General features: G+C 45.7%; 1 protein-coding gene across 1 annotated transcript in view; it reads left to right on the forward strand.

Moving 5' to 3' along the window:
* The first annotated feature begins 4522 nt into the window (after window positions 1-4522).
* Window positions 4523-12493, forward strand: part of DOC2A (double C2 domain alpha) — a 32412-nt gene continuing 24441 nt past the window's right edge. Inside the window, exons 1-2 of the mRNA XM_040440593.1 lie at window positions 4523-4630; window positions 11597-11854. Coding sequence (XP_040296527.1) covers window positions 11605-11854 — 250 coding nt within the window. The 5' untranslated portion in view covers window positions 4523-4630; window positions 11597-11604. The remainder of the gene's footprint in view (window positions 4631-11596; window positions 11855-12493) is intronic.

Raw genomic sequence — 12493 nt, forward strand, 5'->3', positions numbered from 1 at the left:
TACTCCAGAGCTGCACTCACTATTCTGGTGGTGGAGTCACTGTATACATACATTACTTATCCTGTACTGATCCAGAGTTACATCCTGTATTATACTCCAGAGCTGCACTCACTATTCTGCTGGTGCAGTCGCTGTGTACATACATTACTTATCCTGTACTGATCCTGAGTTACATCCTGTATTATACTCCAGAGCTGCACTCACTATTCTGCTGGTGCAGTCACTGTGTACATACATTACTTATCCTGTACTGATCCTGACTTACATCCTGTATTATACTCCAGAGCTGCACTCACTATTCTGCTGGTGCAGTCACTGTGTACATACATTACGTCTCCTGTACTGATCCTGAGTTACATCCTGTATTATCCTCCAGAGCTGCACTCACTATTCTGCTGGTGCAGTCACTGTGTACATACATTACTTATCCTATACTGATCCTGAGTTACATCCTGTATTATACTCCAGAGCTGCACTCACTATTCTGCTGGTGCAGTCACTGTGTACATACATTACTTATCCTGTACTGATCCTGAGTTACATCCTGTATTATACTCCAGAGCTGCACTCACTATTCTGCTGGTGAAAATTCAACAGGCACAGAAATATAGTCTGAAACACAGTCCCAAATCCCCTGTATAGACATGATACATTTATATTTGCCTGCAGCCACCACTAGGGGGAGCTCTCTGCCTGCTGTGTTACTAGGGCGTTCAGTGTATGACCAGTTTAGGTTGCATCAGTGATTCACACTTGAGCCGCAGTCTATTTTCAGCCCTAAATTATCAGGGGGGGAGGGGTACAAATTACACCTATAGCGATTATCACTGTGGAAGATTCTTCAGTTTCCTCCTCCTCATTACACCCTGAAGTCTTATTCTGCAGTCTGAGGCCCCTGCTGCAGACAGATGGATAACTGCTATTATGTCATCAGACGTTCCACCCGTGTCGGAGGGCGATCACTCTCCTGTCTGCTTGTGGGGATGCAGATGGTATGTACAGTTGCAAGAAAAAGTATGTGAACCCTTTGGAATGATATGGATTTCTGCACAAATAGACAAGTCACAACAATAGACAATCACAGTCTGCTTAAACTAATAACACACAAAGAATTAAATGTTACCATGTTTTTATTGAACACACCATGTAAACATTCACAGTGCAGGTGGAAAAAGTATGTGAACCCCTAGACTAATGACATCTCCAAGAGCTAATTGGAGTGAGGTGTCAGCCAACTGGAGTCCAATCAATGAGATGAGATTGGAGGTGTTGGTTACAGCTGCCCTATAAAAAACACACACCAGTTCTGGGTTTGCTTTTCACAAGAAGCATTGCCTGATGTGAATGATGCCTCGCACAAAAGAGCTCTCAGAAGACCTACGATTAAGAATTGTTGACTTGCATAAATCTGGAAAGGGTTATAAAAGTGTCTCCAAAAGCCTTGCTGTTCATCAGTCCACGGTAAGACAAATTGTCTATAAATGGAGAAAGTTCAGCACTGCTGCTACTCTCCCTAGGAGTGGCCGTCCTGTAAAGATGACTGCAAGAGCACAGCGCAGACTGCTCAATGAGGTGAAGAAGAATCCTAGAGTGTCAGCTAAAGACTTACAGAAGTCTCTGGCATATGCTAACATCCCTGTTAGCGAATCTACGATACGTAAAACACTAAACAAGAATGGATTTCATGGGAGGATACCACAGAGGAAGCCACTGCTGTCCAAAAAAACCATTGCTGCACGTTTACAGTTTGCACAAGAGCACCTGGATGTTCCACAGCAGTACTGGCAAAATATTCTGTGGACAGATGAAACCAAAGTGGAGTTGTTTGGAAGAAACACACAACAATATGTGTGGAGAAAAAGAGGCACAGCACACCAACATCAAAACCTCATCCCATCTGTGAAGTATGGTGGTGGGGGCATCATGGTTTGGGGCTGCTTTGCTGCGTCAGGGCCTGGACGGATTGCTATCATCGAAGGAAAAATGAATTCCCAAGTTTATCAAGACATTTTGCAGGAGAACTTAAGGCCATCTGTCCACCAGCTGAAGCTGAACAGAAGATGGGTGCTGCAACAGGACAACGACCCAAAGCATAGAAGTAAATCAACAACAGAATGGCTTAAACAGAAGAAAATCCGCCTTCTGGAGTGGCTCAGTCAGAGTCCTGACCTCAACCCGATGGAGATGCTGTGGCATGACCTCAAGAAAGCGATTCACACCAGACATCCCAAGAATATTGCTGAACTGAAACAGTTCTGTAAAGAGGAATGGTGAAGAATTACTCCTGACCGTTGTGCACGTCTGATCTGCAACTACAGGAAACGTTTGGGTGAAGTTATTGCTGCCAAAGGAGGTTCAACCAGTTATTAAATCCAAGGGTTCACATACTTTTTCCACCTGCACTGTGAATGTTTACATGGTGTGTTCAATAAAAACATGGCAACATTTAATTCTTTGTGTGTTATTAGTTTAAGCCGACTGTGATTGTCTATTGTTGGGACTTAGATGAAGATCAGATCACATTTTATGACCAATTTGTGCAGGAATCCATATCATTCCAAAGGGTTCACATACTTTTTCTTGCAACTGTATTCTACAGGAATACAGCCCTCAGCTTCTTGACTTGGAAGGAGGATTGGGATGGACTGCCCTTGAACCTGAAATCTAAGGCTTGTCCATTATACTTAAAGGGAACCTGTCACGTTGAAGATGGTGTCTGAGCTGCAGGCAGCGGGTTATAGATCAGGAGGAGCTGAGCAGATGGATATATAGTTTTATGGGAAAAGATTCGGTACAACTTGTATTTAATTCATTTCAATTCCTGCTCATTCTGGGCTTTAAAGTCCAGGGGGTGGAGCTATCAGTGATTGACAGCTCTCTCTGTATACACAGTCATAGAGGGGAGGCTGTCAATCACTGATAGCTCCACCCCCTGGACTTCAAAGCCCAGAATGAGCAGGAATTGAAATGAATAAAATACAGGTTGTACTGAATCTTTTCCCATAAAACTATATATCCATCTGCTCGGCTCCTCCTGCTCTATAACATGACACCATCTTCAACGTGACAGGTTCCCTTTAAATCCATTATACTTTGGTTTTCAGTGCTGTGCTGCACTTACTGTGAAGACTCCTTCCCATTTCTTAACATGACATTTCAACGACAGATTATCCAGAATATTCCATAAGTTACCAGTAACATTTCCTAATCACCTAGGTTGTGATTCTGGCTTTGGTGTGATATAGTGCGAAATAATCTGCCTTTACTGTGAAGAACTCCTCCCAAAGCTGAGGTTTTTTTCCCCATACAACGGTCTTTAGACTGGATACATCTATTCTGATATAATTGATAGATTTAGTCATTCTTTCCTACTTTCATTTTGTAACTGTCATTCAGGACTTCTTCTGAGACGCGCATTGTGCTTACTGCTCTAACTGTGAAGAATCCTTTCCTTTGGCCATATTATAGGCTTTTCCTGTTATTGCCGTGGAGCTTTGTGATATATACCCCTTATTATGCCCCTTACTGACTGGTTGGCTCTGTAGACCTCAGTGTATCCTAGCCGTCTATTCTGTGTATCAGCTGCCTTTACTGTAGAGAATCTCTTCTATTGCAGGGGATTACATTTGTAAACCTCAGGGGATAATTTAGTGAAAGGTATTTCCTTCTGTTGGAGTTTTCCCAAAATTCTAATTGCTCTTACTGTAAAGAACCCCTCCCGTTTCTGAAGTTATGACGGCTTCGATTTAGTATCCTGGGTAAAGCGCTCAAACTACCTGCGCCATCAGCAATTTGGTTGCTCTGTCGGCCTCATGTGCCTGCTGCCAGTGGCGGCTAGGTGTGTGGTGGTGTCAAGCAGCTCCTGGAAGTGCCCTCATTTTTATCTTTGCTGTGACTTCTTCACTCGTAGGGCGGCTCGTCTCTGTATCATACCCATGTCCCCGTCGTGATGCGATGCCTGAAAGGCGAGCTAAACGTTCGCAATAAAGCCTAAGCGATAATATAAGCCTCATTGTTACTCGCCGATGAATACTCCGCTCCGCTCACACGGAGATTTGTCCTCCTCGTTAAAACAAGCCGAAGACTGGCGCATTGCATGTGATTAACCACCTGGGCACACGAGGCTCTGCGTCAATATAGCCTCAAATATTGACACGAAATCCTGCAATTTGGAGAATAACAGAGGAGGGGGGGGGGGGTCCCATCGAGACAAAGCTGAAGGCATCTTTGAAGGCATCTCTGAGGGCTTCTCTGGAGGTATCTTAGCAGTAATATCCAGGCTGATGGATATGTCTGGCTGAAGCGGTTGACTCTGAGATGAGCAGAGCATCAAGTGGTTAAGGCAGCGGTGTCACTGTCTCTCCTGCAATTGTTTTCCTTCACCTCTGTCTACACTCTCTTCCTTCTTGCTCTCTATCCATTTGCTCTCTGTCTTTGTCTCCTCCTCTGCCTCTCACCCTCCCTCCTTCTTCTGCTGTGAAACACAGCAGTAAGGGAGAGAGCAACAGCAACAGAGGCGATCCAGCCCTTCTCTTCTTCCACATCTCCTCACGTCTCTTCTCAGACCTGCTCCTCTCTCCGTCCCTGTCTCGCAGGCACCGCGTTGTCCTCGGACTACACGAGGTAAGAGGTAAGTTTAACCAATGGCAATGAAAGGGGTAACAGGACAAGGCAGAGGGTCATGAACGATATTCCTCAGGTTGCACTTATGTGGTGTTTCGGTGGTGAGGATGGGGTTGGAGACGCATAGTTATGCAAGAACTGCTGGCGTGGAATGGGTTAATGCCGTAGTGCTCTTCACGAGTGTTCTGCAGCTTTCTTCAGAGTTCTGGAGGTGACGCTCTGCATAACACGACAGGTAGGTGCGGCGCTGTCATCACTGAATGTGTAGGCAGAAGTTCATGAGTAGGTGCTCTGCAGAATATCAGGTCCATGTGCAGGTTACTACAGCTGTTCCGGTAGTGGTGACCAATGTCTTCTGTGTCCACATGACCCCAGAATCTATGCATTGCCCTTTGTCCTCCTCATCTGATCCTCATAACCAAACTGTCTGCTCCCAACCATGGTCCATGGACCTGCCACATTCCTCTACCAGATCTCCCAGAACACGCACCATCCATGTACTACAATCTGATGTGTTCCTCTGCTAGTTCCTTGACTCTACTCACCTGACGTTCTATCCCCTGCACTCTACCTGACTGATCTTCTACTATCTCCTGCAGTCTGCCTGCCTGATCTTCTACTATTTCCTGCACTCTACCTGCCTGATATTCTACTATTTCCTCTACTCTACCTGCCTAATGTTCTGCTATCTCCTGCACTCTGCCTGATCTTCTACTTTCTCCTGCACTCTACCGACCTGATCTACTATCTCCTGCACTCTGCCTGCCTGATCGTCTACAATCTCCCATACTCTACCTGCCTAATCTGCTTTCTACTGCACTCTACCTGTCTGGTCTACTACTATCTACTGCATTCTACCTGCCTGATCTACTACTATCTACTGCACTCTACCTGCCTCATCTTCTACAATCTCCCACTTTACCTGCCTGATCTACTTTCTACTGCACTCTACCTGCATGATCTACTACTATCTACTGCACACTACCTACCTGGGCTACTACAATCTCCCACACTCTACCTGCCCGATCTTCTACTATCTCCTGCATTCTACCTGCCTGGTCTACTACTGTCTCCCGCACTGTACTTCCCTTATCTTCTTCTATCTACTGCACGCTACCTGCCTGATGTTCTACAATCTCCCACACTTTACCTGCCTGATCTTCTATTATCTCCTGCATTCTACATTCCTGATCTAGTACTATCTCCCACACTCTACCTGCCTGATCTTCTGCTATCTCCTGCACTCTTCTTGCCTGATTTACTACTATCTCCTACACTCTACCTGCCTGATCTTCTACTATCTCCTGCATTCTACCTGCCTGATCTACTACTATCTACTGCACTCTAGCTGCCTGATCTTCTACTATCTCTTTCACTCTACCTGCCTGATCTTCAACAATCTCCCACACTCTACCTGCCTGATCTTTTACAATCCTGATCTTCTATTTCCTTTTCTCTACCTGCCTGATTTTCTACTATCTCCTGCACTGTATTTCCCTTATCTTCTACTATCTCCCGCATTCTACCTACCTGATCTTCTACAGTATATCCTGCACTCTACCTGCCTGATCTTCTACAATTTCCTGCACTCTTCCTGCCTGATATTCTGCTATATCCTGCACTTTACCTGCCTGATCTTCTACTATCTCCTGCACTCTACCTGCCTGATCTTTTACAATCCTGATCTTCTATTTCCTTTTCTCTACCTGCCTGATTTTCTACTATCTCCTGCACTGTATTTCCCTTATCTTCTACTATCTCCCGCATTCTACCTACCTGATCTTCTACAGTATATCCTGCACTCTACCTGCCTGATCTTCTACAATTTCCTGCACTCTTCCTGCCTGATATTCTGCTATATCCTGCACTTTACCTGCCTGATCTTCTACTATCTCCTGCACTCTACCTGCCTGATCTTCTACTATCTCCTGCACTCTACCGACCTGATCTTCTACTGTCTCCTGCACTCTACCTGCCTGATCTACTACTATCTACTGCACTCTCCCTGCCTGGTCTTCTACAATCTCCCACACTCTACCTGCCTGATCTTCTACAATCTCCCATACTCTACCTGCCTAATCTGCTTTCTACTGCACGCTACCTGTCTGGTCTACTACTATCTACTGCATTCTACCTGCCTGATCTACTACTATCTACTGCACTCTACCTGTCTCATCGTCTACAATCTCCTACTTTACCTGCCTGATCTGCTACTTTCTACTGCACTCTACCTGTATGATCTACTACTATCTACTGAACTCTACCTGCCTGATCTTCTACTATCTCCTGCATTCTACCTGTCTGATCTACTACTATCTACTCCACTCTAGCTGCCTGATCTTCTACTATCTCTTGCACTCTACCTGCCTAATCCTCCACAATCTCCCACACTCTACCTGCCTGATCTTTTACAATCCTGATCTTCTATTTCTTTGACTCTACCTGCCTGATCTTCTACTATCTCCTGCACTGTACTTCCCTTATCTTCTACTATCTCCCGCATTCTACTTGTCTAATCTTCTACAATTTCCTGCACTCTACCTGCCTAATTTTCTACAATTTCCAGCACTCTACCTGCCTGATCTTCTACAATTTCCTGAACTCTACCTGCCTGATCTTCTACTATTTCCTCCACTCTACCTGCCTGATGTTCTACTGTCACCTGCACTTTACATCCCTGATCTACTACTATCTACCGCACCCTACATGTCTGATTGTCTACAATCTCCTGCACTCTGCTTGCCTGATCTGCACTCTCTTCTGCATGCTGTGATAGCTGCATCACTCTCTCTGCTATTTCCTGCTCTTATATTAAAGCACCTGTAATCTATTTTTCAGAGCTCTCCATCCTGCTATCTGAATCTTCCCATCTTTTTAATAACGTGCTGCAGCCTCGTCTGTGTGCACTCTTCTCTCCATGCAAATCATCTCCTTATCTTTCTACATTCCTCCTGCACTTTACCACCTTCAATTTCTCTGTGCTTGCTGTCTTATTTTTCCTGCATTACTGGATGCCACATCTTCATGACCTGCCTGCAGCCCATAGTCACCTGCCTCCATTTCATACATTAGCCTCCCCGATCTACTTGCTGATCCTTTTTATGTTGAACTGACATCACACATGTAACCCTCCCGTCCTGTGTGCTGCTTCCTTTTATATATATATATAAAAAGAAAAGAGGTGGCCGCACCGTCAAAACAGAAAGCAGGTGGGTGCAAAAAGCCCAATAGGGGATAAGCAAACCCCGTATATAAAGAACCAAAAAGCGGGCAGCACTCCAGAAAATAAAGTGCTTGAGGAAGGCTCTAGCACTGAGCCGAAACGTCGCATTGCCTTATGGGTGAATACATTTTCTTTTTACTTTATTTTCTGGAGTGCTGCCCGCTTTTTGGTTCTTTATGTATATATATGTGTACTGTATAACTGTAAATCTGTGCTTCACCCTCCTCATCCTGTATGCTGTGCCCCTATATATACTGTATATCTGTGCTTCACCCTCCTCATCCTGTATGCTGTGCCCCTATATATACTGTATATCTGTGCTTCACTCTCCTCATCCTGTATGCTGCGCCCCTATATATACTGTATATCTGTGCTTCACCCTCCTCATTCTGTGTGCTGCGCCCCTATATATACTGTATATCTGTGCTTCACCCTCCTCATCCTGTGTGCTGTGCCACTATATATCCTGTATATCTCTGCTTTACCCTACTCATCCTGCATGCTGTGCCCCTATATATACTGTATATCTGTGCTTCACCCTAATCATCCTGTATGCTGTGCCCCTATATATACTGTATATCTGTGCTTCACCCTCCTCATCCTGTGTGCTGTGCCCCTATATATATACTGTATATCTGTGCTTCACCCTCCTCATCCTGTATGCTGCGCCCCTATATATACTGTATATCTGTGCTTCACCCTCCTCATCCTGTATGCTGTGCCCCTATATATACTGTATATCTGTGCTTCACCCTCCTCATCCTGTATGCTGCACCCCTATATATACTGTATATCTGTGCTTCACCCTCCTCATTCTGTGTGCTGCGCCCCTATATATACTGTATATCTGTGCTTCACCCTCCTCATCCTGTGTGCTGTGCCACTATATATCCTGTATATCTCTGCTTTACCCTACTCATCCTGCATGCTGTGCCCCTATATATACTGTATATCTGTGCTTCACCCTAATCATCCTGTATGCTGTGCCCCTATATATACTGTATATCTGTGCTTCACCCTCCTCATCCTGTGTGCTGTGCCCCTATATATATACTGTATATCTGTGCTTCACCCTCCTCATCCTGTATGCTGCGCCCCTATATATACTGTATATCTGTGCTTCACCCTCCTCATCCTGTATGCTGTGCCCCTATATATACTGTATATCTGTGCTTCACCCTCCTCATCCTGTATGCTGCACCCCTATATATACTGTATATCTGTGCTTCACCCTCCTCATTCTGTGTGCTGCGCCCCTATATATACTGTATATCTGTGCTTCACCCTCCTCATCCTGTGTGCTGTGCCACTATATATCCTGTATATCTCTGCTTTACCCTACTCATCCTGCATGCTGTGCCCCTATATATACTGTATATCTGTGCTTCACCCTAATCATCCTGTGTGCTGTGCCCCTATATATATACTGTATATCTGTGCTTCACCCTCCTCATCCTGTGTGCTGTGCCCCTATATATATACTGTATATCTGTGCTTCACCCTCCTCATCCTGTATGCTGCGCCCCTATATATACTGTATATCTGTGCTTCACCCTCCTCATCCTGTATGCTGTGCCCCTATATATACTGTATATCTGTGCTTCACCCTCCTCATCCTGTGTGCTGTGCCCCTATATATACTGTATATCTGTGCTTCACCCTCCTCATCCTGTGTGCTGTGCCCCTATATATACTGTATATCTGTGCTTCACTCTCCTCATCCTGTGTGCTGTGCCCCTATATATACTGTATATCTGTGCTTCACTCTCCTCATCCTGTATGCTGTGCCCCTATATATACTGTATATCTGTGCTTCACCCTCCTCATCCTGTATGCTGTGCCCCTATATATATACTGTATATCTGTGCTTCACCCTCCTCATCCTGTGTGCTGTGCCCCTATATATACTGTATATCTGTGCTTCACCCTCCTCATCCTGTGTGCTGTGCCCCTATATATATACTGTATATCTGTGCTTCACCCTCCTCATCCTGTGAGCTGTGCCCCTATATATACTGTATATCTGTGCTTCACCCTAATCATCCTGTGTGCTGTGCCCCTATATATATACTGTATATCTGTGCTTCACCCTCCTCATCCTGTGTGCTGTGCCCCTATATATATACTGTATATCTGTGCTTCACCCTCCTCATCCTGTATGCTGCGCCCCTATATATACTGTATATCTGTGCTTCACCCTCCTCATCCTGTATGCTGTGCCCCTATATATACTGTATATCTGTGCTTCACCCTCCTCATCCTGTATGCTGCGCCCCTATATATACTGTATATCTGTGCTTCACCCTCCTCATCCTGTGTGCTGTGCCCCTATATATACTGTATATCTGTGCTTCACCCTCCTCATCCTGCGTGCTGTGCCCCTATATATACTGTATATCTGTGCTTCACTCTCCTCATCCTGTGTGCTGTGCCCCTATATATACTGTATATCTGTGCTTCACCCTCCTCATCCTGTATGCTGTGCCCCTATATATACTGTATATCTGTGCTTCACCCTCCTCATCCTGTGTGCTGTGCCCCTATATATATATACTGTATATCTGTGCTTCACCCTCCTCATCCTGTGTGCTGTGCCCCTATATATACTGTATATCTGTGCTTCACCCTCCTCATCCTGTGTGCTGTGCCCCTATATATATATACTGTATATCTGTGCTTCACCCTCCTCATCCTGTATGCTGCGCCCCTATATATACTGTATATCTGTGCTTCACCCTCCTCATCCTGTGTGCTGTGCCCCTATATATATACTGTATATCTGTGCTTCACCCTCCTCATCCTGTGTGCTGTGCCCCTATATATATATACTGTATATCTGTGCTTCACCCTCCTCATCCTGTATGCTGTGCCCCTATATATACTGTATATCTGTGCTTCACTCTCCTCATCCTGTGTGCTGTGCCCCTATATATACTGTATATCTGTGCTTCACCCTCCTCATCCTGTGTGCTGTGCCCCTATATATATATACTGTATATCTGTGCTTCACCCTCCTCATCCTGTATGCTGTGCCCCTATATATACTGTATATCTGTGCTTCACTCTCCTCATCCTGTGTGCTGTGCCCCTATATATACTGTATATCTGTGCTTCACCCTCCTCATCCTGTATGCTGTGCCCCTATATATACTGTATATCTGTGCTTCACTCTCCTCATCCTGTGTGCTGTGCCCCTATATATACTGTATATCTGTGCTTCACCCTCCTCATCCTGTGTGTTGTGCCCCTATATATACTGTATATCTGTGCTTCACCCTCCTCATCCTGTGTGTTGTGCCCCTATATGTACTGTATATCTGTGCTTCACTCTCCTCATCCTGTGTGCTGTGCCTCTATATATACTGTATATCTGTGCTTCACCCTCCTCATCCTGTATGCTGTGCCCCTATATATACTGTATATCTGTGCTTCACTCTCCTCATCCTGTGTGCTGCGCCCCTATATATACTGTATATCTGTGCTTCACTCTCCTCATCCTGTGTGCTGTGCCCCTATATATACTGTATATCTGTGCTTCACCCTCCTCATCCTGTGTGCTGTGGCCCTATATATACTGTATATCTGTGCTTCACTCTCCTCATCCTGTGTGCTGTGCCCCTATATATACTGTATATCTGTGCTTCACTCTCATCCTCAAACTCACTGATGTCCTGCATCTAAACTAATGCCCTGTATCTAACGCCATGTCCTGTATCTAAGCTCATGTGTGTACTATGTGTTCTCCTGCAGACGAGCTGATGACTGTCCGCCGAGGAGACAAGGTGCCCATCAGCATCCAGGAGCACATGGCCATCAATGTGTGCCCTGGACCCATCCGCCCCATCCAGCAGATCTCCGACTACTTCCCCAGATTCACTCCATGGCCGGAGGGCACCCCGTCTCCTACCGGGCACCCCGTCAACCTCTCAGCACTGGACATACCGCATCAAGCAGCCGAACAGGTGGACGGCGCTGACGACTTGGACAACTACGACTCCGACGACGGCAGTATGTATCACTGTGATGTAATAACGCGTAACACACCTGTGCGAGCAAGGAGTACAGTCTGTTGCTCTCTGTTATCAGCCATTTCAGGCTGACTGCAGTGTTCTGTGCTGGGATGAGTGAAGTGTAGACACCCCCTGGCCCCGGTCCCCTCTTATAACGCTCCGGTGCCGTAATAAGCTCCACACTGCACAGGGCTATTGGATGTTACCGGTCGTGTGCATTCGGCATTTTGCGGAACAGTAGGGCCAGCCCCTAAGAGAACAGTCCTATCCTTGTCCGTAATGCGGACCATAATGGGACATGCTCTGTTTTTTTGTGTGCAATGGCCATGTGGACAGACGGACACGGAATGCAGACAGAGCAATTTCCGTTTTTTTGCAGCCCCATTGAAGTGAATGGTTTCTCATACATGGTCGTAAAAAACACTGAACAGACACGGAAAATAAATATGTTTGTGTGCATGAGTCCTTAGAAGACCACTTCCGTTTGGCGGGGCTGTCTCTTTATCCGCTGTCTCTCCACCTCCCTCCTCGAGTCTCTCCAGACAAGAGCACTCTAATCAGATGTATTGTGTGTAATTGTGGTGCTGCGCGGCGTCACGTGAGCTCCACAGCCGTCTTACATCGAGGGGCCGGGGGT

The sequence above is a fragment of the Bufo bufo genome, chromosome 7 (assembly GCF_905171765.1).
Source record: "Bufo bufo chromosome 7, aBufBuf1.1, whole genome shotgun sequence".
NCBI lineage: Eukaryota > Metazoa > Chordata > Amphibia > Anura > Bufonidae > Bufo > Bufo bufo.